Genomic DNA, 27,659 nt, shown 5'->3' with positions numbered 1-27,659 from the left:
TCATGGCTTTTAGTGGACCAGCCCTGTGATAATGTGGCGCAATGAGATTGTGACATGCTGGCAATGACTGAAGATAGTAAATGTGTTTACCAGTCTCTCTAGGTCATCCACCAGTCTCTTTAGCTCATCTGCCAGTCAACTTTATGAAGAAAATTAACTGAGCCGTTGGATCGTTTTTGGGCCCAACACTAGTGACGAGGAAGCGTTGCGAGAAGGCTTATTCTTAATCCAAAGAATATGGGCCCAGTAATAAAAAATAGCCCAGTTTAAATAAGAGTAAATACAGATCGAATCAAATTTAAATACTTTTCAGTTTAAATTCAGTTTAAATAAAAAATAACCCAGTTTAAGTTTAACTCAAATTCATCGAGCAAATATTAAAGATAATTAAAATTTGATTAAAATGAAAATAGTTCAATTTGAGTTTGACTCAAATTTATGGTTTAAATTTATTATTTAAATTTTTGACTCATTGACAAAATAACGTCGTTTAATAATTATTTAACATAATTTGAATTAAATCACAAATCAAATTTTAATAAAATCAAGTTATCTATCAAACTTGTGAGTTAAACTGAATTAAACTCTTTATTGCTCAAGTTAAGTTCGATTTTAAAATGAATTAAATCTTTTAATTTGTAATTTATTTATATTAAAAATAAACAAATTTAAATTAAATTAAATCTAATTGAATTAACTTTTAAATTTGAGTTAACTTAGTTCGGTCTAAGACTAACTCAAAGGGGAATATCATCTCAATTTTTACTTATTTCAAAATTATCATGAAGTTGGACTCAAGCCCAGACTAGCAAAAAATATTCGGACTTGGGCTTCGCATCTGCCTATACAGGCTAAGATATTTTATTGAGAGTCGGTTTAATAAAAATTTTCAAGTTCCAAGCTTCTGTCAGGACTATTTTATAACTTTAAAACCATGTAAAAACATCTTTACAATTTCATGATAAGTTTGAAAACCTGTTAAATATATCATGCCCACAATTAATTTTCAGGCCTATTGGATGTCGAGGTTGAATAACCTCTGTTTTAAAGTTTGAGCCCGATCACTTAATAAATAATTTTTTTGTGTAGACCCACCTGTGGCTAAATTCTATCATGTCAAAAACTAAATTTTTTGAGCCAAATAATTATAGTTAGAGAGGGCAATTTCAGCGTAACTTTAAGGGTTCCAACTTTAATGAGAAAATAATTTTTCAATAGAAATAAGAAAGTAGATGAGAATAAAGATAGAAAAAACTCTACAATTAAAGACAAAAATACATGTGTCCTCTCTCTATCCCACTTCGACTTATCTTGTCCCCATCCTTGTCTTTTTATATTAATGTATTTTATTAAAATGCTAACATATCTTTTCAGATTTAGATTATTTATGTTTTTTAAATTTATTTAGATTTTTGTTATGTTTATTAAAGTAGTTAATATATTATATTTGTGATTTTGAAATAATGGGTTGATTTTAATTTTACTTAATTTTATTATTTAATATATTTATATTATGTTTAGAATATATAAGGAAAATATTTTTTTTTTACAGATATAAAGAAGGGATTTTTTCTCGCATGGATAGGGAGAGAATTTTTCTTCATGGGTTGGAGATGGAGAATCATTTTCATTCTCGTAACAGGGACAAGGATTTATATCATTTACAAAAACGAGGACAGGGATAGAGATTCCCTCCTCGTCCCTCCCTGTTGCCATCCCTAATCGAACCTCAGACTTATCTGACCTAATTGACAATCAATTCACTTCACATTAAGTACTCGTAATAAATTGAAATTGAATTTTGGGTAGCTCATTTACATTCAATAAAAGTAATTATAATAAATATTAATTTTGGTACTAATTAAGATTTTTTATTATAAGATTAGGTAATTTTAAATCAAAGATAAAATAATATCTAATTATATGATAATATTTTATCTGTATTATATATTCAATACTGTATAAACATAATATTTATACAGTATTAATACCCCAGGCAGCATTATAACATTGTTGATTCACATTCAAAGGCAATGGTCAAAACCCACAGGCCTTGGTGAAATAACAGCTATGTGATAGTCTACTTCGGCTTTATCAAACCAATTAGTCTGACTAGAGTTTCTCCACTCATTCTTGACGTGCTCAATGAAGCATCAAAATGGTTGAATTCGAATTAAATTAAGTTTGAGCAAGATAAACTTTATTTTTGGAGAGACTCGACTCATGTTTGTTGAGTATGGAGAATAATTCGTTTATGTTTAGCTCATTTTGTAGATCAAGATTTCATGTTCATGTAAACAAGTCGAACTTGATTTAAGCTCACTAAACTCGTTTGCTCAAATTTGGTTTCCTTGTAGCTTGTGTAGCGTCATTTGAAAAAACATTTAACATACTTTAGCTTAGACTTGGATTCAGGTTTGTATATATCAAACTTAGATTTGGACTCGTGATCGATTTTCAAATATATTTTTATTTGAGTTCATACATGTCAAGTTTGGATTAGGATTTATTCAAACAAAATTCGTATCAAGTTTTAACAAACTCACTTCAAATCTAAGTTCTAGACCTAACTATTATATGCTATTGAAAAGATTGTCATATCCACAAATCAATGCTGAAACCTGCAGTCGAGATTATTTTCCTTCCAGTTTCAATGGATATTAGTTTCCTATATTTCATGCAAAATCAACCCCAGTGATTACGAAACAAGATTATAATTCAACGACAAAATTTCAAAAACAGAAAGTGATGCATGTTTTAACTTTGTATCTCCTTCAAAACGATATTCAAAATGAGAAGCGCAATCGGAAACTTTCTTTCTCTAGTCTCCATCTCTAACCCCCAAGTCTTGTCTATGATGTGTCAGTGGGGCAAAATTACAAAAACGACAAGCAGAAATGGAAGAATTGGCTATCGTTACGTGTCAAACAAATCCCATCCTTTTTAACTACCTGGGGACGGATTTCTTTGACTCGTCAGTGTCTCCAGGGGATGGATTTCCTCTCTTAAATTCCTTGGCTTATCATATACGTAACCCCAACAAATTAATAATAAATTAGATGTTCGCTCTTTCACCTTTTCCTTTGAGCCTTTTCATTCTTTCTGGGCAAGGTTTGGCTTCATGTACACAAAGATACAAAAAAAGAGAAAGGATAGCAGTTTCTTTTGATTTCCTCGACCATAGAATTATAATCTAACACGCATTACTTTTTTTTATTTATTTCTTCAATTTTTTTGACTTCGCATTGAAGCAAGGATAACGGACCTACATTTAATCCGACTTTAAGAGCAAAGATTTGAACATGTGTACATAAAACTTGGAAAAAGAAAAAGAAATTATGAAGAGCTTACAGCAACTTAATTTACTTCAATTCACTTGAAAACTTGTCATTGCCAATGCTGTTGCTGGGAGTAAATTTGCCATTGCTATTTGTGGTTGTTGTTGCGGGGATTTTTGTATTATCGTTGATGACATTGTCTGGATGGGCACTGCCATTAATGATTGACGTGATAGCTGCAGCTACAGCGGCAGTGAAGTTGGGATCAGCTGCAATGGCCGCGGTGGCTGCGGTTACAGTATCAGTAAGCAATGAGTTAGGTTGGCCTTGGTGCAATGCTGGTGGTTGCAACTGTGACTGATGACCCAATTGAGAAGGGTCTATGTCTTGAGACATTTGTAGGCCAGAAAATTTTGATTGGTTATAAAGTGCCTGCTCGAATATTTGGGGCAACAAGGAAGCAACTGGGGCATTGGAAATATTATGAGGTGAGTTTGGAAATGGGATATTAAATTGGTTTGGTGACCTCTGGAGTTGTAAAGGGTTGGGAGTTTCTGTAAGGTCTAATGTCACAGTGGGGAAAGGGGCTGAAGCTGATATTGTGGCCATGCTAGAGGAACATGGGAGGAGAGTTCTTGCTAGAAAATTTGGGTTCATTATTCCATCAGCACTTGACATTGAACCCGATAGTAGCAGCCGTGCTGCTGATGATGTAGTTGATGCCATAGCCATTGCCGCTGGTGGCAAGGGATGGTTGTGATTTCCTTCATATGTTGTGATCAAAATTTCCCGATCTTCAGCACATCTTTGTACCTGAATAAAGCATCAAATTTTGATTGATTAATTAATGTCGAAGTTTTGTAATGGTACTTAAAATTAAACACCTTGACTATGATGTTTCATATCTAATAAGAAAAACGAAAACATACCTGTTTTCTAACTGGGCAACCAGTTGCCATGGTGCATCGATAGTATGCTCGCGGACAAGGATTTCCCTTAGCCATCTTTTGTCCATACTTTCTCCATTGGCACCCATCATTAATCTGAAAGCCGACAAAATTTTGATCAACTTCAACTGAAAAAAGTTATCAAATTAATCACTTAACCTATCTCAATTCAATTAACCTACCATGGGAGCCTCCGATCTTGCTCTAACCGATACACGTGCCTTCCTAATGGTAGCCTCAGTTTGATCAACATCTTTTGAGGAAGGATTAAATTTAGGAACCTTATTAGCCCCATAGCCTTGATCTGGGCTGTCATCTCTTCTAACAAGTTTTTTATTATCTTGATCAAATGAAGCACCATTCTGTTCATTATTTCCTGACCCTGTATGCGACGAAGAATGTGAAGGCTCATCGTTATCTTCGGTATTGGACGCCAAACCAAGATCCATAAACTGCCTTGGTGCTAAAAAACCTTCAGTTTGTTTCTTTTCTCCCTTTTGTTCTTCATTATTGCCAGATTTTTGTTCTTCTTGTTGGCCAAGTGTTATCAAATGCATCTGCAGAATATTGTAATTGCTTTTAACCTGGTTCAGCATGCCTCTTAAACGTTGATTCTCCGCTTTCAATCGTTCAACCTCAGCTTGAACAAGGGCATACTATGAGAGAGAAACCAATAGTACAGTAATCCTATCAGTTACAGTTAGAACTGAAAAAAAAAAAAAAAAAAAGCTGTAACACAACAAAATAAATACATAAATTTTTCTGACCTCACTTTTAGCTCTTCTTCTTTCTTCCCTACTTGAAGATATCCCATCATCCACCATGGACTGATCACTAGTAGTGAGAAGATTCAAACCAGTCTACAATAACATATAAAAGTAAATAAATAAAATACCAATAACAAAAGCCAGCTAAATGATCAAACAAGAAATCACTTACATGTACATTAAGTTGTAATCCGTTGGGTTCGTTAGAGTTATCTTTATCCCGAGGGTTATCATTAATATTGGTGATTTCATGTTTTTTGTCGGCAAAAAAGTCCATCTCATCAATGACCGTTCTTTTATCATCAGACAGTTGGGAAGACTGTTGATAATCAGAGGAATTAAGACAGACAGGGAACTGAATAGTTGAAGGAGGAGACCTCTTTGCATCCATGAGAGAAGTGATTTTCCACTTGTTGTGATGATGGTGATGGTGATGGTGATGGTGATGTTGATCTTCGGGAAAAGAATTAAGCACAGTTGGGAGATGAAGAAAGAAGTTGTTACCAGCAATAGGATCTAAATCAAGAGAGAGTCCACTGCTGCCTTTGGCCATGAATCAGCAACTGTTTGTAGAGAAAGAGGAGGAGAAATGAAACCAGTCTTTGAGACGGTGCAATGGACTCGGCAATAAAAAGGGAGAGTCAGAGACTTTTACAAGAAGACCAAACAGAAACACAGCTAGTTTAAGTGATTAGTGCTTTGTTGTGTTGCGTTTAATATTTATTAGAAGATCTCCATCCTCAGAAAATAAAGGGATTTCTTTTCTTTTTTTTTTTTTAATTAGTCATTCGATATGAATATTTAATTTTAGTGAATATTTTCTTTAAGATAAAAGAAATAGGACAATCGTGGAGATTGACGCGTTCCTAATCTTCACCGCCCTGATTGGCCCGGCGTCTCTGGATCAGTGAAAAAGAGCAGTCTAAGTCAACGCTACTGCTGACGAGGAAAGTTGACTTCTGACAGTTGGTTGGTTCCGTCCGGACGGACTACATTGGTTGACTCCGTCATCCGTCTGGACCGAATCCCTTGACTACATTTTCTACTGCCGCTCCACCGCTATATAATTGCCTTTCAATTACTATAATACCCTTTCCAATTTAGAAATAAAGATGAGTTTTGTTAGTGTGATAGAAAAAATAAAAATAATAAAAAATTTTAATTATTAACCTACTATTTTGTAAACTATTACAAATATTTTTAAAATTTTAAATATATTTTATTATATTATTATTTTTTATATCAATAATATATATTATATTATAAAATATATATTTTATAGATGAAAAAATGTTACGTGACATGTTACTCGTGCGTTGAGTCCAGTTAAAAATAAAAGTGTGTAAAATTTATAATCATTAACAGTATATTATAATGTGAATAGTTACTCGCCTTTTATGCCTGCACATGACGCTGGTCACATGAATTACTAAAGCAAATTAAAGTTAGCTTCTTTTCAAATTTCAATACTAGCACCCTTCCTTGAAAATTTATTTTACGCCGAAAGACTTATCCTCACCAAAGGTTTAGTGTGAAGTTAAACTAATATATATGAGATTTTAAAAATTTAAATACTCACTCATTATATAATTTTTGTTAAAATTTATTAATAATTATAAAAGTAAAATCGTTATTTAATTAATTATATTTAAAAACTAAAATTTTATTTTATTCTCTCTCTTTAATTTAAAAAATTAATAATTTTTTTATTCAAAAATTTAAAAAATTATATTTTCCCCCCTAAGATTTTATTCCTTCCCTTCCTTCTCTGGCTAACATCTCATCTATCGATACTCTCTTTCACATATTGGACAAAGATGTGGCCACAAACATGACAAATCGTCACACAACAAATGCTTTTATGGTCACGCTTTCATTGTATTTGTGGCTGGAGAATAATTTGGATCTAGATGGTCTATCCAGATCCAAATCATTCTTCAACCATGAACATGTTCATCATGCAATGATCCGTCACATTTATGATCAAAGAATGGTGGTTACGTTTTTGTTCAGGATGCAAGGGAGAGTATCGACAGATAAATAGTTAGTCGGAGAACATCATTGAAGAAAGAAGAAAAGAAAATAAGATTACATTTTAGTTTTTAATATTATTAATTAAATAACAATTTTAACCTCATAATTCATAATAAATTTTATCAAAAATTACATAACAGGGTAGTCTTTTGGCCTTTATTATACTTTTGGTTATTCTATACTAAAGTTTGAGAATAATAGTCAAACATTATAAATGGCATTATGGGCATTGCCCAACGATCAAACACTTTCTTTGCTTTTCCATGTTCCCTTTGACTCTTTTGGAACCTAAAATCCATGTCAATTCACTCACAAGTTATTTATCTACTTCTCTTAAAGCAAATTGATTTCTCACCCGAAAATTACGGAAGTGACAAGTTTTCACTCCTCCTTAAAATTTTATATTATATACAATCGGTGCAGTCTATCAAGATCTCATCTTTTCCGTGTGATTTCAGTCACCGAAACTCTCTAAATCATTGATCACCGTTTTCATAGATAATATAATAATAATTATTAAAAATATAATAATTAAAATTAATATAATAATTTATTTTTATAACACCGTGTCGAAACCTTCTTCTTCTGTAATTATGGTTTGAACGAGAATTTTTAGTTTAGAAATTCAAAGAATAGTAATTTATTCTTATATAAAAAATTTATTTGAATCAAATTATCTTATTAAATCAAAATCAATCACGTCAAATAAGATAAATTTTATATTTAATGATCGATTTTATAATTATTAAATCAAATAAATCAATAATTTGGTCGTAATATATCGTAAAAAAAGATTTAAATTCATACATCTTTTTTTTAGTTGTAACAAGAGTTCATGCATGTTTACATTCATTTATGGATTTTAATTTAGAATCCAAAATTATTTTTAGAGGGAAAAAAAAAACAATAAATAACATTTGAGTGGTTCTTATTAATTCATATTATTAAGTCAATTATAGATTATATATTTAAAAATATTGAATAAACTTTTCTCATTTTAATTAAAACTTTTCAAACTGTTGAATTTTACCAATTTTTCTTTTTTGGAAAATAATGAAAGACCTTGCATGGAAAACGTAGTGCATGCCATCAATTATTCGTTGACGATCAAATTTCACCCCAATTCATCATAAAATTAATGAATTCTACTAGAAAAAGAAATTTTAATTGAGTTAGAGGTGAAATATTATTAGTATTGAGAAACCTAAGGTTTCGGAAACGATAGGTTCCATCCATAAAATTCTTAAGTTATAAATTTTTATTCAAAACTTAAACTTGATAACTAAAATTGGTTTTGATACGATATTAAACAAGTAAATTATTATATTATTTTTAATAAATTATTATATTACCCCTAAAATCAATATCAACGACGTGGCCGGATTCAACTAGATTGCATTCTTACAAGTGGGATTTAAGTTGAATATCAGTAGAAAATATGTTATCTAATAGGTAAAATCATAACCAAAATACGATTTTATTGAACTGTATTCTGTTTGATGTAATTTCAATCATATCACTCGTTTGAATCACATCAATATCACACATTTTCGATTAGTAAAGTTGCCTTTTTTTTTTTCTTTTAAATGTGATCTAGCTAGAATTGTACATCCGAACCTCAGGGTGGTAAATATAATTTACTCAAAAAGCAACAACTGCCTATGGAATGGCGAGACAAGGAGGGCCAACAAAAGAAAAGGCGTGTGCATAGTCCAAGATACACACACAAAAACCAACATGAAAAATTTAATTGATAAGATATGTCACTATGTATAATTAAAAGTGTTAGCTTTCATATTAATAATATATTCCACCCCTAAAACGTGATTCAATTAATTTAGCGAGATGAAAAGTCTCTTATTGACATCGCCAATGATATTAAAATAATTAATTTGTGTTACATTTCGATACATTCAACTTGAACATCATCAGATTTTTACCTAAAACTTGAGAGGGTCAAAAAGAATCATGTAAAGGGGTGCAAAATTAAAAGCCAAGACCACCTTTGCTTGTGCTTTGAGTTAAAGCACTTTCCAATCAAATTCAAGAAATAGCTTATTTTAAAGGGTTTATATTATATATACTTATTCTGAATATATAAATCAGTAATATATTGAGTGTTATTTTATCTTTAATTTAAAATCATTCAATCACATAATAACATATATCAAGTATGTACTTTAGTTAATAAAAATAGAAATTATTCGTATTTTAAATATGTTGTTTCAAATTTTTAAACCCAAAATATATCAAACGTGTATTTTATATGTTTCCGATATTTTCTTTTTTATGTTTTCTATTTTTTATGAATTTTTTAAAGTACGAAAATGTATGATATTTTTCGATAATTTTTTATAATGATTAAATCTTAATTACATATTATGTTTTATTAGGTATAATAGTCACTCAGATACTGTACATTTAAATTGTTAACCAAAATATCTATAAAAAATATTAAAATTATGTGTGATATTGTCATATTTTTATAAACATATTATCAACAACATATCGTATTAAACTTATATATACATGTTTTGTATTCAAATTTTATGTTTTTTTAAATGTATTTTTTTATTATTTATCATTTTATACTTATACTATATTGTTTTCATTTCCATATTTATTAATTAAGATACATATTTATTTATATTCTCAAAATAAACCCACTTAGTTTTATTATATTTTTAATCTAGGTATATGTAAGGTTAAAATGTTAGCAACCGCCCAATCACCAAAGCAACTTTAAGCACGTATACAATGACATAATGGAGAGAATGACACGACGATTGGGTCAAATATTCAACAATTTGGTCGACATGTTAGATGAGAAGTGAAAACACATTTTATTCCATATAAACTTATTGGCCTTCTTATTTTATGACTCTATACAAAGTTTTCACATACGATTTTTCTAACCTTTATTTGATTTTCAACCGTTTGATATAGAGGATATCGGAGTAGAAAATTTTAGGGATTTAGGCAAATCTGTTGCATCATAACTAATGTAGAATTTACTCCAAATACGATCAATTATCAATCTATTGAAACTGGAAAATTGGTCTTCCTTCCTCATATATTATCAAAATGACGATATTTTGATAAATGTTATACCATGCGTGTATTGGAAAAGAAGATATAGTCTCTTTTATAACAATTTATTGAATTCTACTATTAAAAGCCTAATTAACCTTGTAGTTTACACTAGTATTGTCATAACCCATATTTTAATATAAAGTTTTTAGAGTATTTTTATAATATATATATATAAATTAGTATATATAAAATATATTATTATATGATTAGATATTATTTTACTTTTAATTTAAAATTTTTTAATTATTTAATAATATATATAAATATATATTATTTTATATCATAATTTTGTTATAAATCGAGAAGTTGCATTAGGCAGAGTATAAATATATAAATAAATAAATAAATAAAAATAGTGTACTTTAAAGATAAAAACCCTTTTATAAAGACTTCTCAAGAATGGCCCAAACTCACCCTGAAAAGGCGTCGCTTTGATATATAATGCAGACACTTGAAACTTTGACATAATTAAATTGTACAGTTGGGGGATTGCCTCAAAATTTTAAAAAATACCTTTCCCACAGATTTTGATTTTCATATTGTAAACGAGATGCCCTATAGTACGTGCATGCATGCTTTTATTCCCCCAACTTATTACGGCATCGTTTTCATCGCTTCTTTCATTTTTTTTGAGCTCAGACACTTTCACTTTCTTTTGTTGCAAAGGATGCACAATAATAAAGCATTTGAAATATAGCTCACTTTTGTCAAAGTTCAAACCAGTTTCTCTCCAGATTCAAACCTACTTTATGATCATTTCAATGAATTAATTACACATATAGGTACAACAAAACTAAAAAAAAAGACATTTTAAGTTAGTAAAACTAATAAAATATTAAAATTTTTAAAAGAAGGTTTAGATTCGAGTCTTTATTAGATTTATGAAATCTTAATTTATTTGATATAATAATTATAAATTTGATTATTCTATTTTAGGTTTATCTGTCTAATCAATACAAATAGAATTCTAAAAAGATATTTCAATATATAATATATATTTAGACATCATTTTTTGTTTAGATCTCTATTATAATTTTTTTACAAGAAAGAAGGAAACCCATCATTCATTGTCAACCCAACAGCATGCTCGAGCTCGACCCTCATTTTCATCCTGAATGTTGTTCATCGTTCATCAGAATGATGGTCAATGTTAGATGAGTTGATTTTTAAAAGGAGAATTTGGATTGCAATTCTATTTTATTTTTGTCTTCAAATGCAAGATAAACACACAACAGATTAAATTTCTCCAGGAAAGAAAATCTTACAAAAACAGTCATCAAACATTTCATCGTGACTCGCACCCTTTGGTACTTTTCAGAAAATAATAATGCGTATTGAAGAAGAGTGGGGATATTAAATTGAATATTAATTAAAAGGACGAGAAAGGTGAGCCCTAATTAATTGACGGCAGCAAGTTGTGACATATAAATAAATAAATAAATAAATAAATAAATAAATATATATATATATATATATATATATATATATATATATATATATATATATTATGCAGTCACAATCGATACACGAGGACATAATTAGACTTAAGTGTGAATTGATATGAATGCCAGGACTCGGCATTCATGTTTTTTCAGAAATATGATGTATCAAAGGCAATGTTATTGAAACCAATCCAAACGGTTTGATTTTTATTTAATTGTTTACCAATTCAAAAATTTGGTTAAATCTAATAAAAATAATTAATTGAAAAAATTATTAAATCCAAGAAACGTAGTTTTAATCTAACTTGACAGATTTTATATATATTGTTTTATTTACTATTAAAATAATTATATAATATATATTTTTTGCACCGAATAATCCTACTATAATCAAACATTGATTATATAATTCTATAAAATATTAATTTAATTTTTTATAATTATCTATTCAATTATAATAATTTAAATTAAAATTAATAGATTAATTTGATTAAATCATTCAAGTTATAAACCAATTATATAATCTATTCGAATATCCAAATAATTTTAAAAGCATAGATCAAAGATTGATTATATTGGTGCTAGTCAAAAATCACTGTTTACGTGTGATCTGGATATATTTAAGAATTAATTGGCGAGCCATTGATCGAATAATTTATAGCACTGAAATCAAAACACATCGAGTTCCACAAATCGTCATCAATGGAGTGCTAATGTCAAAGAAGATTTGGATCTGAGCCGACAGATAATGATCATGGAGAAGCAGGCAGACGGGTAACCTAGCCATTGCCCAAATAATCAAGCAGTGCAGAAATTAAGGAAGTAGATAAACTATGTTAGATTAGCCATTAATTAAATTGTATTACTGGGATTCCCAGTTTGTTTGGTTCTTAAAGCGCTGCTAATGGTGATTAAAATAGTAAGGAACAGATTGTCATGCACTCAAAAGTCTACACCAAACACAGACAATTAAAAGCAGCTGCCTCTACTTTTTGGTAGCATGATGTGTAACATGGTCTTTATTTATTTTATATGTATCAACGCAAGCATGCATATCCATGCATCACTCCATCGGCCTCATCAGCTATTAATATTGAAGACTACTTCTTTGTCTAATAGTTTATTTTATTATTAAGATATTATTTATTTTAAATAAATAATTTATTATAATTTTATTTTAAAATTTTATAATTTAAGATGCATATCTTTTTGGGTGATTATAGGTCAAAATTCAATTAGAATGTTGAGTCCTGTAAAAAGGTGATTGTGACACTCTTAAATAAATCTTACATTAATAAAATACAGAAGAGATATTGAACATGTATGTGCATCTCACATTATTTAAAAATGAAAAGATAAAATTGATTAAATAGTTTGTGAGCTCTTCTCAAGACTTATTTTGTGTTGTAAACCCTATAAGTAAAATTATGATAGAGTATGTATCAAAAGTAGACAATATCTTGACAGTGAGTTAAATTATTAAACAAGAGATTTTACAGAAATTTATTATAAATTAAAGTGTGAAACCAATGTGAAGAAGAGAATAATAGTATAAAAACAAATTTGAGTGAATAATATCTTAACAATGAACCGAATGATTAAATCAGAGATGTACAGAAATTTATTATGAATTGAAGTGTGAAACCAATGTGAAGAAGAGAATAATATTATAAGAAAAACATTAGGTGAATAATATTTTGATAGTGAACTGAACTATTAAACCAGAGATGTTACATAAATTTATTATAAATTGAGGTGTGAAACTAATGTGAAGAAAAGAATAATATTATAAGAAAAACTTTGGGTGCATTAATTCAATAGTTAATAGAACTATTAAATCAGAGATGTTACATAAATTGATTATAATTCTGAAGTGTGAAACCAATGTGAAGAGAATAAGGATGGAAGAAGTGAGTTCACATTCAACAACCCAACAATGTATCTAGCGATTTAACAGAGAGCATGTGAAAATAGTGACGATAAGTAGCGTTGAAAAGCTTGAAAGCGTGGCCATGTGTGGTTCATTTGATTTTGATTTGAATCTGTGAGAGGTTGAACCGCAAACTACAAAGTGCTGTAGTCATCGCTTGCATTAGTTGACCTAACCTAACATGCAGTAATTAATGTGATCAAACACATATTCTTCTCTCCATTTGGCAATGGCGGCTCCTGCCTTCACGAATGAACACCAAGTTGGCCAGTTGGGTTTAACCTCACTTCACGTTTTCTTCTTTTCTATCGGCATTTGTTGCTATAATTACGACTGCTATTATGCTAACCTCTCACGGGTTTGGATAATAATTTCAAAGAAAACCTTCCTGGAACTATCATTGACCTCCCCTAGATTACTGAGAATTTTCCTAGTTATCGCTACCTTTCCTTGTAGATATCCCTGCCCTTCCTTTAAATTTTACCATCTTAAAGAAACTAGATTAGTCATAATTCAGTAAATCCTGTAGAAAGAAATGGAGTTTGTGTCTGGGGTTACCCCAGACTAGATTGCCAGCGTAGAACTTAATGCACTGCTTAGAGTTAACAAGATTCCATCTCACAGGAGAAGCCAATCATGTTTATTTGAAGAATTACACAGAGGGCGCCGATTTCAAACCACAAATGAAAAAAAGTATTTCCAGTGTTCTCATGTGTAATATGATTCGATCACGATCGATATTATATATACCCATTTTGAATATACAAATATATACACACTTATATATATTATTATGTGATGGTGTGTTATTTTATATTTAATTTAAAATTATTCAATCACATAATAACACATTTTAAATGTGTATTTATTTATATACCCAAAATAAATATGTATGGTTTTATTATTCCAGCATATTTGAACAAGCTTGGTCTAGAGGATAGAGATACGTCCACATGAATAATTTTGACAATTAAAAGAGGAAAGACATATACATGCTTTTGGTACACCCTAAATAATATAAATAAATAAGCAATATATAAATACAAATTTGATCCATGGAATATTTTGAGTGAAATGTTGCAATTTTTAACTTCCAAGTAGTTTCTCAACCATATAAACCATATCTTCACAAGTAAAGCTATAGATTTGGCAATGATCGAAAATGTTTAATGGAAAGAAATTCTCATTCAAGAAAATCTGTGAGAGCTGAAAATATGAGACAGGAGAGAGCCAACCTTGCTTGAATCAGAATTTTATATAACAAGATCCAGGCCCAAACGCTCATTGATGCTTATTATAAAAGCCATTGGTAAACAGTTCTTCATAAAAAAATATGGCATGCAATGCAATCACAGATCCCGAGACACTGAAACAAATTTATCTCAAGCCCCTTCCCTGGAATAATGCATGTCCACATTCCAATGTGGTCAGCTAAACAAGACTTTGCTCCAGGCCGTATGTCCACACAACTCCTTTTCCTTTGGTCCACACAAGGAAACCAAATCCGTCAAAGTTCGCTTCTTCAAAGATGCCCAAAGCCATGCTGTTCACACAGGTTCTTTTTGAAGTTTTTACTTCAATTAAAGAAGAAAGCCGTCAGCATTCCGTGGTAAAAGAAAAAGCAATATGCCTACTTATCCAACCTAAAGAAAAAGATAGGATACCTTTATTTAAGCATGAAGGCCACAGCATAAACATTTACAAGCAATCAACCAAACGCATTTTAGATAATTCAGCAAGTGAAATCTCCAAAGTCACACCCAAACACAACCTTAGAAATAAGGATTTTTTTGGGAAAGGAAAGGGAGCATAATTCCCAACCTTCCAGTATGTCTAGTCTAGGTAATACAGCAGGCTAATATTTAACAAACCATGCAAATTTGACTCTCAGAAATGCATCCAAATAGCAAATTATTTAAGACAAGTAGTGAGTCATCCATGATTGGAAGTGTGACCATGCCAGCTCAACTGCGGCATCATCCTCATCAGGCATTCCCATACTCTTCCTCCTCTGCACCCCTTCTGGTGACCTATTCATGAATGCATGTCCATTGCCAGGATAGATGTGAACCTCATATGGAACACCAGAAAGTTTCAGCTTTTCCTCCAAGGCTTTTGCAGCCTGAAATTCAAAAGAAAGCATGATTAGAAATTTCTAAGGTTAAAACTTCAACTTGCAGCAAGTACATAGGAAACAAACAGATATTATCCAGGCATCTGATCACTAGAGTGATAAAAGAATTTTATATATATATTATATGAGATAATGATACAACTTATTCAACATAAATTAACTCATATTGTCATTCTATAGTTCTCAAAATATTCAGTAACTATCTTAATTTTCTCATGATCTCAACTATATTACATTCATTTGTAAGAGTGAAAATAGAATAAAACATTACAAGACACCACATGATCAAATTTAAGATCAGGTTATCCAGAAAGGAGATTGTACTTATGGAAAGTAAGGTAGAGTTTGGTTATTATAACTTATTGCATGGCAGCCAATCCATGAAGGTAAATAAAGACTCTCTCTGTTTTCAACTAAACATTGAATTAGTAAATAGCTTTAGTTGCAAGTTGCATTGCTACTGCAAGATAAAATAAAAACTATAGAACCAATTAACCAAATTTAAACTCAGCTATGATATAAAATGGTCTACTACGTTAGCTTAGCAAGGCATCACATTGTGGATGGGCATTCGGTGAGAAATTAATGAGAAAGGAGACAGACACAAAGCAAGAGGGGGGAAAAAAAGAAAAAGAAAACAATTTCTTACTGAGTTTTAGTAGCAGATTTACAGTGGCTTTTACCTTATAAGGAGTCACTGTTTTCCAAATTCAAAATCTTTACAAATTCAGGGATATATTTTAGGACCAAACTCAGTCTAGCCATCCAAGTTTCATTGTTAAATGAGTCTTTTAATTTCAAGAGATTCAATGCGATCTTTGAGCTCTATTTTTATTGACTTGATCAAATGGTAGAAGTTAATCTGACCAAGAAGTTAAACTAATGACTGTGTAACAGGAAATTTACGATGAAGAGGCTGAATAATAGCTAATGTAATAAAGCCTCTCTAAAGTCCATCTCCCTCCCTATCTCTGTTTTTGCAGTGGACAAGGCAAGGATGGTGAGAAAGACAAAGGGGAGAGAGAAAGGAGAAGGGGAGGCAGTGAGAGAGGGGGATGAAGCAAGGGAAAATATTGTTCAGATATAAAATCGATGCCATAACTGATACTTGCACAAGACTCACATAATACATGCACTGCATAAATGCAAACAAATATATAGACTGATCATGGACATCATTCTAGCAACTTATCCAAGGACATGGAAGTGACTTCAAGATTTAACAGAAGTAAAAAATATTTGTAAAATCTGAGAGTTGAAAAGATATTCCATACCGTCACATCTGAAAAGCCAACAAAGTTGTCAAGCTCCCCAAAATGAGCCTGAACAGGTGCTTTAGCCTTGGCAGGATCTGCAAGCTCTGATGAGGGAACTCCATAAAATGCAACAACAGCATCAACCTCGGGAATTAAAACAGAACTTGCAATAGAGAGAGCACCCCCCATGCAATATCCAGTCACACCAACCTATGTAGTGCCACAAGTTCATTAACAAGTGAAAGCAATGTGTAAAATTAAATCCATCATATCTAAAATCTTCAACTTTATAAACAGAAAAGTGAAGTTTATAAGGCATGTAACCAATTAACCATAAATGTGATGAAACAAAAAAAAAAAAAAAAAAGAGAGAGAGAAAAAATTTCAATAAATGCATTGTGACTAGCACCATCAATATATGTGTTCCTTTCATGTAATACTTCTATGATGCTATGTTACAGAAAAAGAGACAAGGCATAAATCAAAAAATATTTCAAAGTCAAGATTTGGAGAATAGACTCTATGAAATGATTTCATCCTTGTCTACTGAATAGCCTGACATGTTACCCATTGCAGATATATGGGCTAAAGTTGCCACGAGTCATGAAATGATGAAAAAAAGAGCCCAAGGGGGAGAATCAAGCATCCACAGGCATGACAGAAATCAATTTAAAGTTGTCTTAAGATGTGTGACCAAGCTCAAGTGAAGGAATTAAAGCTAAGGCTTGGGCTAGGAGCAGTGCAGCTGGTCAAAAGACTAAAACTGCATCATGACAGCAGATCTCAGGTAGCTGACATGTTTTAGTGAGGTGGCTAGAAGGAGGAAAGCACTTAGCTATATTGTACATGGTTTTTGAATCAACTTGCTTTGACCTGTTATGGCAGAGGTAGGCTGACACTTGTTAGAATGTGTGTCAAAATAAGGGCAGCTGAAACCATTATAAGCTATCCAATTGGCAAACTGCATGATTCATAAACAGAAACAGATGCGACTTTGAATAAACAGGATGCTGGAGATGGCTCTAAGTAATCTTCAAGTTATCATAAGGCATTCATAGAACACAAAATGGGACTAAACAGAGTATATTTATGCACCATTCAGGCAATCAAGTCCTTCCAAACCATCATGTTAACAGAGTAAATTTTGAACTAAACAAAGTTCCCAAGGAATAAGAAATATTTCGTCCCATATGTTTTTCACGATAAATCACAATTATGGACATCTAGATATGCATATGCAACTCTCAAAGTTCTTTTTGAAATACAATACGAAAAATACAAATATTAGGTACGCATCAGGAAGCAGCCACAAAGCATTTACACTACTAAGTCAACGATGTGGACGGTCAGAACCTTCTTAGAACCGTTTGCCTTAAGCCAGTTAACTGAAGCACTGATGTCCTTGACAGCACCTTGCCAGTCAAGACCGTCCATTAAGTGTTGTGCTTCCGCAACATCCAAACCAACTTTTCCTCTATACAAACTGAAACCATAGAAAAATTAAATCTTCAGAACGAGAAAGTGGCAACTGATAATGCATTGAAAAGGGTAAAATGAAAAAACGAACTTAACCAAAAAAAAAAAAAAGAAAAAACGAAAAAACTGAAAAGATAAGAGATAATTACTCAGGAATAAGTGCCTTAAATCCAGGATTGAGCTGGGAGACTTTGATAGCATGATTCTTGATCTCATAGTCAACACCCCACCACTCCTGAATCACAACAATCCCGGGACCATCTTCTTTCCCAACTACATATGCATCAAATGTCTATTCCATTCATGTCAAAACGCAGGCTTTATTAGTCATTACTATTATAATAAATGAAAGTTCGATTTTTGTTCCAAAAAAGATGATAGAAGAGAAATGATTGTGATTGGTAAAATAATACTCACAGTATCGTCTCTCTGAATCTGGACTTTCTTGAAGGGTGAAGCTGCAGAATCAGCCATTGACCGGACGGTAAGACGAAAACGGGAGGGAGAGAGCGTGCGGGCGAGAGAGGGTTTAAGGAGAGGAGTTTTGCTGAAGACTCTGGAAGCTGTTGCTAGCATTCTTCGCTGAAATCATACTCAAAATCAATATTTATATATGCAGGGGATAATGATAAATACGGGGCACCTCGACAGAAACGCTGTCGCTTTGGCAGGTTGTTGACGCTATTCTCTCAAGTAAACAGAGGACGAGAATAAATCAATTCGCACTCATTGATCGATCCAAATCCGACCCGCAAAATTTGACACTCACAGGTAGACTATCAAGGGGCGGGTTGGCCCTACCCTTTTTTTTTTCACGGCCTGTGAGATCCAACCCTCTATTGTGGTCGGACCAAGGGTGTATATGATCCAATTTGATATAGTTTAAAAAAAATTTTAAACCAAATTGAAGAAAACGATTTAAAAATTTTTAAACTGAATTAAATCATTTTAGGTTTCAAACCAAACCAGACTAAAAAATATGGTTTAAATAATAATAATCAGTATCTTATAATATACGATATATATCGTATTTTATAATATAATATGATATAAATAAAAAATAATACATCTTATAAGGTGTATTGAATTAATATAATACAATGAACGTATCATCTGATATAATACGTATTATACGATACAATATATATTTCTGATATGAATTAATACACTTTTTTAGAGAAAATGAATGCATTAGGGTTGTATATAAAAAATTTTAAAATATTAAATGTGTTTGTGATATTTTTTAAAATAATGAAGTCTCAATTAATATTTTATTAGTAATGTATTATTTTAATTTTTAAAAGTGTATCATATAATATGATATATAATATGGTAAATTGAGTTTTTGATATATTATATGATACACAATTTGACTATTATAATTTCAATATTTTAAAATCACATATATATATTTATATCATTTAATAAAATTAGTTGAATTATATTTTCTAAAATATAATATACATATGTAAAATAAATATAAAATATATATACAATATACATATAAAGAAAATAATAAAATAAATATGAAAAAAAAGTCGTATATCTAATTGTTTATTAAATATTTTTGTCCAATACAATTTTTTATATATATATAGCTGTTTATGATTTAGTTCGATTTGAAAATTACTCAATTCATAATTTGAATTGAAAAAAATAATTTAAAATATTTCAACCAAAACCAAATCAAACCAAAATTTTTAAATGAACAGGTTATATTAAGACTTTTAAGAAAACACTTACATGTTAGCTTGGCATGATCTGTACAAATTTATTAAAAATTAATATTAATTAAATATTAATTAAAATTTTAAAATTTATTTAAAATAGTATAATTTGGTAGACCAACGCATAAAAGCATATAAGTTGGCCCATCCAGAGCTTGATATAGTATAACCTAAGAGATTAGGTCGTACTGTGGGTGCTTTTCATCTCTGTGGTTATCAGCTCATAAGGCCCTCACAGCAACAAGCATAGACACAGCTTGGCCCATCAATACGACCAATTGCATTGAAACCAATCCGATATGATTCATCATCATGTCTATTTATAAATTTACTAATAATAAAATTATGTATATATTTTTAAATGTATTATTAAATATATAAATAATATATTATAATATTATTTAATAATTTTAAATTAAAAATAAAATAATATTTAATTATATAATAATATATTACCTATATATTTAATTATATTAAAAAATATACACATAATATTTAATCTTTTTCTAAATACTAATGAGGGACTTCTTTGTTACATCCCAAACATGTACAACTTATAAAAGGTTACTAAATATAGTATTATTTACTCAACTTACATGTATATTTATAAAAGTAATGTTATATGTATAGAAAAATTATACAAACTCATATGGTAGTAATTTAATTATAATAACATGATAATATTAATATGTGATAAATAAAATGATATTATCATATTATTATCATATTAATCAATATAATTTTTCTGTACAAAACATATAGAATTACTTTATTTATAAACAGTTAGATTCTTAAGCTCCAAACAAATGAAAAATTAGGTTGTTATGCTTCATTCCCTAGAGTTTTTACTCCAAGTTCTCCGATGCTTCATGAAAAACCCTAACAAAATCAAACAAATTCATTCCCATCTAATCACCGTCCCACCAAACTCCAAAACTCACAAAGCCACTCTTCTCTACAACACTCTAATAAGAGCCTACCTCAACATCAACCAACCTCACAACTGCCTTCTTGTTTTCACCCACATGCTTGCCCAACAAGCCCTGCCCAACTCCCACACTTTCCCTTCATTGATCAAAGCCTCTTCTTTTCCGCCCTCTTTATCTTCCCTCACTCTCCACGCCCAAGCCATTAAACGCGGCGTTTTATCTGACCCATTTGTCAAAACATCCTTGCTAACCCTCTACGGTGAAGCCAATGATTTATGTAATGCACACTTAATGTTCGAAGAAATTACAAATCCTTGCATTGTTGCTTGTAATGCAATGATTGATGCTTATGCGAAAAATGACGACATGGGTTCTGCTGTTGTGCTGTTTAAGAGCATGTTAAACAAAGATGTCGTTTCTTGGACTAGTGTTGTTAATGGGTTCACGAGGAACGGTTGTTTTCTGGAAGCAATTAGGTTTTTTGAGAAAATGATTGTGAATGAAGATTTAGTGAAACCCAATGAGGCTACTTATGTTAGTGTACTCTCTTCATGCGCTGGTTTAGTTGAGACAGTTGGCCTTGGTCTTCATTTGGGGAAGCAAATTCATGGATATATTCTGAGGAATGAAACTATTGTAAGTGCTTTCATGGGGACGGCGTTGATTCATTTCTACGGCAAGGCGGGTTGTGTGGGCTACTCAAATAGGGTTTTTAATTTAATGGTGCACAAAAAAGTTTGTACTTGGAATGCAATTATTTATTCGTTAGCAAGCAATGGCAGAGAGAGGGAGGCTTTGGACATGTTTGAAGAGATGAAACAACAAGGTTTTTGTGCTAATGAGGTTACTTTTGTTGCTGTTCTTACAGCTTGTGCTCGTGCTAAATTTATGGAGTTGGGTTTGGAGGTATTTCAGTCGATGTCTAGTGCCTTTGGTGTAAAGCCAATAATGGAACACTATGGGTGTGTGGTTGATATGTTAGGAAGAGCTGGGCTTTTGAGTGAAGCCACTGAATTTATAAAGAATATGCCTATTGAGGCTGATGCTTCAGTTTTGGGAGCTCTTTTAGGAGCTTGTAAGATCCATGGGGCTGTTGAGTTGGGACATGAAATCGGCGAAAGGCTGCTTGAATTACAGCCCCATCATTGCGGGCAATATGTGATGTTATCCAACATTCATGCTGGGGTTGAGAGATGGAGTCAGGCTGCTGATCTAAGGAAAGCAATGGCAGAGGCTGGGATTAGAAAAATTCCTGCATATAGTGTGATTGATCCATTATGCTAGTTTATTCACAATGGAAGCAGAATGATTGAGTTCTTGAAATTCAGATTCTGAGAAGGAGAAATGAAGGTCACCTCACCGTCCTCAACAGGATTTAGTAGAATTTTAAAATCTGCAATCTGAATCTTTGCAGATCCAAACCCCCCAACCCCACCCCCCGCAGAAACCACACCGCCCCCACATGGAATGGTTGGAGTATCATTTCGCACCATCACAAAGTTTCTCCTGTTAATTTTGAAAATCTCATTTACCCACCCATGAACGATTAAAATTAACGGAATCTAACATTTTAAAATTTTATCTCTTTTTCTCCCTCAACCCTAAAAACTAATCATTTCCCCCTTAGGCCAAGTTTTAAAAAATAACATTCCCTCCCTAGGGTTTAGTTTTCAATCCTCAACACCATCGCTGACGGCGAAGCTTTCTCGACACATCATCATGCTCCAACGGTCTCTCTTCCCTTCTCGAGAATGCTAGTCGGCCCAGATTTGGTTTGAAAAGTCGAAAAGCTTCGTCATCGGCGATGACGCCGGGGATTGAAAACTAAACCTTAAGGAGGGGATACTATTTTTTAAAACTTGACCTAGAGAGAAATTGTTAGTTTTTAGGGGTTAGGAGGGATAACTAGATTAAATTTTAATTTATTTTTAATATTATAGATAAAATAATGATTTTGTCTTTTAAACCGTTAATTTTAACCTTCTATGAGTAGGTAAATAAGATTTTTAAAGTTAACGGATGAAAACTTGAGATAACAACATAATTTGGGTGGAAAATAGTCCTTTGGCCTTTTTTTTTTTTTTTCTCAATTGTGGTTAAACCCTAGCATCTTTGTTGTTCATTTTCGTGGGATTTTTTTACCCCTTTCACCACCATCCATTCACGCCATCTTAGCCCTACATCAGTGACTCACCACCAGTGACTATCACATAACAGTGCACTTGCCACACTTCATGAGTGCTACTCTCTGCCTTTGCTCACCCCATCTCCTCACATTATCATCACCACACACCATTGCTTCATCTCTCACTCTCTCCTTACATCTTCATCGGAGCTCAATCACAAAACAATCTTTTTTGTGTTTTGCAAAATGCGAAAGAAATTTGGTTTTATCAACTCAGTTGAAGAGTATCCTATTTTACCTATTCCAAGAAAAAAAAAATCTTCGATCTGAGTCAATGGACAAAATAATCTAGAGAATTAAAAAAAATGAATCTAGAATTTTTAGCCAGTTTCCTATTGTTGCATTCCTTAAATAAATGACCGCCTCATGTCTTAATTTTAAAAGAAAACAATCTTTTGCCTTTTAAGATTGGATTTGAATCTAGTAGTAACTGTTTAGCTTCCAGATTCGTCAACTTTCCTGCATTTTTTTTCAGTGGCCAAGAAATGAGAATGCAAAACAGGAAACTTCGAGAGGAAAACAAATTTATAATTTAGTATGGTAAAAAATATAATTTGTTTGTATTATGTTTTAAACTCTTTGGGTAAAAACATGTGATTTCGTAAAAGTTAAGTTGGCACATAGTTATTCAGCCTATGTAATTATATAACAATAAAATTAAATGTATAACGTTATTAGTAAATTATAACGTGTTTTATGATTGAATATTAATTTATTTTTATTTTTTTTATTATATGATAATATATTATTATTTATATATAAATTAATATATATAATATGATGCGATCTATAACGCAAATATGAAGGGGTCAGGAATGGGGTAAGAATTGCAACTTGAATTCTTAAATTATTATTGCAAATCTGAAATTTTCTTCAAGCCAACGTCAACATAATGGCACAAAGTCTTTTTCCAAAACTATTCGTCACCAGAGACGTTCCCCACTTAACTTTTCTACTCATCTCCTCCAACAAATCGGGATTGTTCTGCCAAAGCCTTGACAGCAAACTGCCGACAATTCCAAATACCAAATGACAATGATCAAACTAATTCAATACATATACTGATAACTACAAGAGAGAGTGACAAAGTAAACAATAGTGCGTAAAATTTGAATTATTTCTTTCAATCTCTTTCCGGTAGAGCTGATGTCTGCAGGAATTCTTGTCGTTAGTTAATGTAAGGTGGTCCTGTATGGCTCAGCTTGGTGATGTTGAGTTTGACATATGTGGTCTCTAGGGCTTCTTCAAAAGCATTGGCCTGAAGTTCACGATCCCTTGATAAGGCTAGCTGGTAGGCCTGCATTCAGTCTTAGACGGCTCAAGTTCAGGTGGTTGTTTGACTTGGTCTGAATGATCTTGTCTTGTTGGTGATGTTGTATCAATGGTCATGTAGCTAATGGTTTTTTATTTTTTCAATTATTCTTTCTTCTTCTTCTGTTTAATCATTCAAACAAGATAAATCCATTCTTAAATTAATTATTTTAAATTCAAATCGAATTCAAATTAACTCTTCTTTGAGTTTATCTCAAACTAATTATTCCTTGAATCCAATCCTACTAGATGTATATAAAGTAATTGCTTAATAGCCTTAAAATATTAATTAAAGCTGATTAGCAAATAAAAGACCTATTATGCTTTATTATGTAGGTTATATTTTCTACCCATGGTCCTGGTAAGTCGTAAGTTCCCACCTATAAAATGGTTAAACTACAAACTCTCACTTAAATTATAATGTTGTAAGAAGAAAGCTAATGGTAGAAGAGCATAAAAAGTCATTTTAAATTTCCAAAAATTTGATTTTTTTTTGTAGCATCGAATCACACTATGTCAATCTAGTGCTATTTAGCAAGATCGCACAACATGAGGTGTAATATGACAAAATCAAATCATTCGATCATATCCAAAAAGGTGTAATCTAGTCGAATTTAGTTAGAATTGCACTAGGTCAAGTGCAATTCATTGGTTGGTGAAATCCAGATAAAATTAGATTTAAACTAAATTTATTCAAGTTAGAGTTCAAGTTCAAGCCCGAGCTTGAACTCAAGCTCAAGCCTGAAACAAGCTGAGCATAGATGAGCTTAAACTTGAGTTTTGTATATCAATATAAATGAGCCTAAGTCTAAGCTATATAGTCAAGCAACTCGCAAGCTGATTGAGTTCTAAATGTCATTAGACTTATTACAAACTTTAAGTGGATAGTGTCAAAAATTAGAGTGAAAGTTAAAGGTTTTTTCCCTTGTTTCACCCTTCACGCACATGTCTTCACTTAAGTCTTTTGGCCTTCTCTTCTTCTTTCAGCTTTTACAAATCGCAATCTCCTTAGTTCATGTCTCCGTTGATGATGTCAGTTCCAATCGACTCCATCCAACATTCTAGTTCAAGCACTTTGTTAGTTCCAATTACATATCATCTTTGGCATTCGAGCATCTCTATTTGTCCAATATTTGTGTTCAATGATGATAACACAAAGACATATCAAGTTTGTTATTTGTTTACTTGAATTTGTTAATTATTTACTAGAATTTATTAAACTCTAATTTTGGAATTAAAGTTTCTAATTTAGGGGTTTTATCTATTATTTCTCTTCTGTGTTATTGTGATTTGTTTTCAGACATAGGCTTATCAAGTTTTACTTTTGATTAAGAATTGTTAAAGCATTTGTGAGGTGTTTTTTTCTTTGCTCCACTTGAAGGAACTGCAAACAGTTTGCAAGCTCGATCAGGCATTTTCTTGATTCACTGACCTTGAGCTTGTTTGTTCATCAGTTGAGCTGAACTTAAATTCGATTTAGTTTAGATTCAACCCTAGATTTAAGATGACTTAAAGCAAATCACAAGTCACAACTTTTCAGGATTGAAATGAAATATGTATAAAAAATGGTTTGAGATACTATGAATTACCTATTTAACACTATATCAATACTTTTTTCCATTAGCAGTGTTGCATTTGGGTGAATTAACAATTAAATATTCAATTGGTTAAAATTGTAGTTCCTCAAATCTTAAGTAAAAGATCATCCTATTGAGAATATTTATGAAGAAAATATTATCCTTTTTATACACATGGCATTAGTTGGTCTCCATGTCATTTTCTCCTGCCAACGTATTGGTTAATTTAGAGAGAGTGATTAACATTTTCCCACACAGAGTTTGATCTTAAAACATTTTTCCACCCTTGATCTTAAAAAATCTTTCTACCCTTGAATACATAAAGAGTAATATCATGCATACCCATTTTTGAAAGGCCAAAAGACTTTTTCTCAACTAAAGTTTAGTCTATTTTAAAATATACATTTGCAGAGTTTCATAAACCTAAACACTCACTTATAAATCTAGAATTTTCAGTTAGGATTAAGGACAAAACTGTTATTTTACTAATAATATTAAATAATATATAATTTTATCTTATTTTTTCTCTCAGATTTTGAAAATTCACATTTCACCCTATATCTCAACTTTGAAAAGTTACTTCCCTCCCCCTCCCCCCATCCCTAGGATTTTCTTCTTTCTGATGATGGCGATGACCACCATCTCCTTCCTCCCTTTTCCTTCTACCACCACTGATGACTCCAATGATAAGAGAATAAGCTTTGGTCGATGACCAATCGAAGATGAAGAATTGGATCGAATGACAAAACTAAAAAACATAATTTTATTGATACATAAATCACAATTTCTTGTTAAAAACCCAACTCTATTAACAAAAAATCTCTAGTAAAAATAGGTGTAGGGTCTTCAATTACTTATATAACTTTTAATATTTGTTTTTGTTATTAATAATTTAGGATATTCAAAATAACTAAAATATCCTTATTATTTATTATATTTATAAAATGTGATTCTTGAATGAATTGGCAAATAGCAATACCCAATAATATTGTAACACATAAAAGTTGATTTAGAATTCCATTATTTTTTAAAGTCTTCTTAGTCCTCTCCTCTTCCATCGGCTCCTCTTTGTTTTTTATCTCCTTGAATTATCTTTGATGTCTCTCCCTCCGGTAAATCACTATCCCCTATCATGATCCCACCGTTGCGTCATTCCTTTGATACAACACTCCTCCCTCGCCAACCCTCATCTGATGCATCGAGCTTTTCACTAGTTGTTTTAAAACTCTCTAGTTTTTTTCCTTAAAGTTCCAAGAACAAACAACAAATAAACAAAACTCAACGATGACTTGATGAAAAAAAGAGTCTCATATAAGCACTTCTGTTGTTGTGAAGATGGGGAATCCAAACTAGTCAATTGTCAAACTTTAAGCCCTATCTGAAAATGGTATTTCTTAAGCTCAAAAGACATAAACAAACCCCGTAATGCAAAAGCAACTCACTTGGGTTCTTCTTTTAAAAGCTCACACGAATGTCGATTGTTTAACCTCCATTGCGTCGACATTCTTCTCTTTTAGTTTTGTCATTCGTTGCCGTATCACCTCTGGCCACACCGACACCAACATTGCGAGGG

The 27,659-nt window shown here is 31.5% G+C and overlaps 3 protein-coding genes across 3 annotated transcripts; 1 reads left to right on the top strand and 2 right to left on the bottom strand.

Annotated features, from left to right (window-relative positions):
- Positions 1–3,186: 3,186 nt before the first annotated feature.
- LOC123195535 (probable WRKY transcription factor 31) lies at positions 3,187–5,747 on the bottom strand. The gene is made up of 5 exons (XM_044609302.1): positions 5,165–5,747; positions 4,993–5,085; positions 4,408–4,881; positions 4,208–4,321; positions 3,187–4,091 (listed from the first exon to the last, which is right to left on the bottom strand). The coding sequence occupies exons 1-5, from the start codon at positions 5,543–5,545 to the stop codon at positions 3,363–3,365; spliced, it is 1,791 nt and encodes a 596-aa protein (XP_044465237.1). The 5' UTR covers positions 5,546–5,747; the 3' UTR covers positions 3,187–3,362.
- Positions 5,748–15,135: 9,388 nt separating this feature from the next.
- Positions 15,136–18,974, bottom strand: LOC123196960 (protein usf). The gene is made up of 5 exons (XM_044611122.1): positions 18,775–18,974; positions 18,507–18,649; positions 18,235–18,364; positions 16,900–17,091; positions 15,136–15,613 (listed from the first exon to the last, which is right to left on the bottom strand). Exons 1-5 carry the CDS (start codon positions 18,931–18,933, stop codon positions 15,407–15,409), a joined length of 831 nt encoding a protein of 276 aa, XP_044467057.1. The 5' UTR covers positions 18,934–18,974; the 3' UTR covers positions 15,136–15,406.
- A 1,874-nt stretch (positions 18,975–20,848) lies between these two features.
- Positions 20,849–22,500, top strand: LOC123196168 (putative pentatricopeptide repeat-containing protein At1g10330). The gene has a single exon (XM_044610074.1). The coding sequence runs from the start codon at positions 20,909–20,911 to the stop codon at positions 22,295–22,297; it is 1,389 nt and encodes a 462-aa protein (XP_044466009.1). The 5' UTR covers positions 20,849–20,908; the 3' UTR covers positions 22,298–22,500.
- The last annotated feature ends 5,159 nt before the right edge of the window (positions 22,501–27,659 follow it).

Source organism: Mangifera indica, chromosome 14, assembly GCF_011075055.1.
Source record: "Mangifera indica cultivar Alphonso chromosome 14, CATAS_Mindica_2.1, whole genome shotgun sequence".
Taxonomy (NCBI): Eukaryota; Viridiplantae; Streptophyta; class Magnoliopsida; order Sapindales; family Anacardiaceae; genus Mangifera; species Mangifera indica.
Note: the sequence above shows the minus strand (reverse complement) of the source record. Positions and strands in the feature narration are given on the sequence as shown.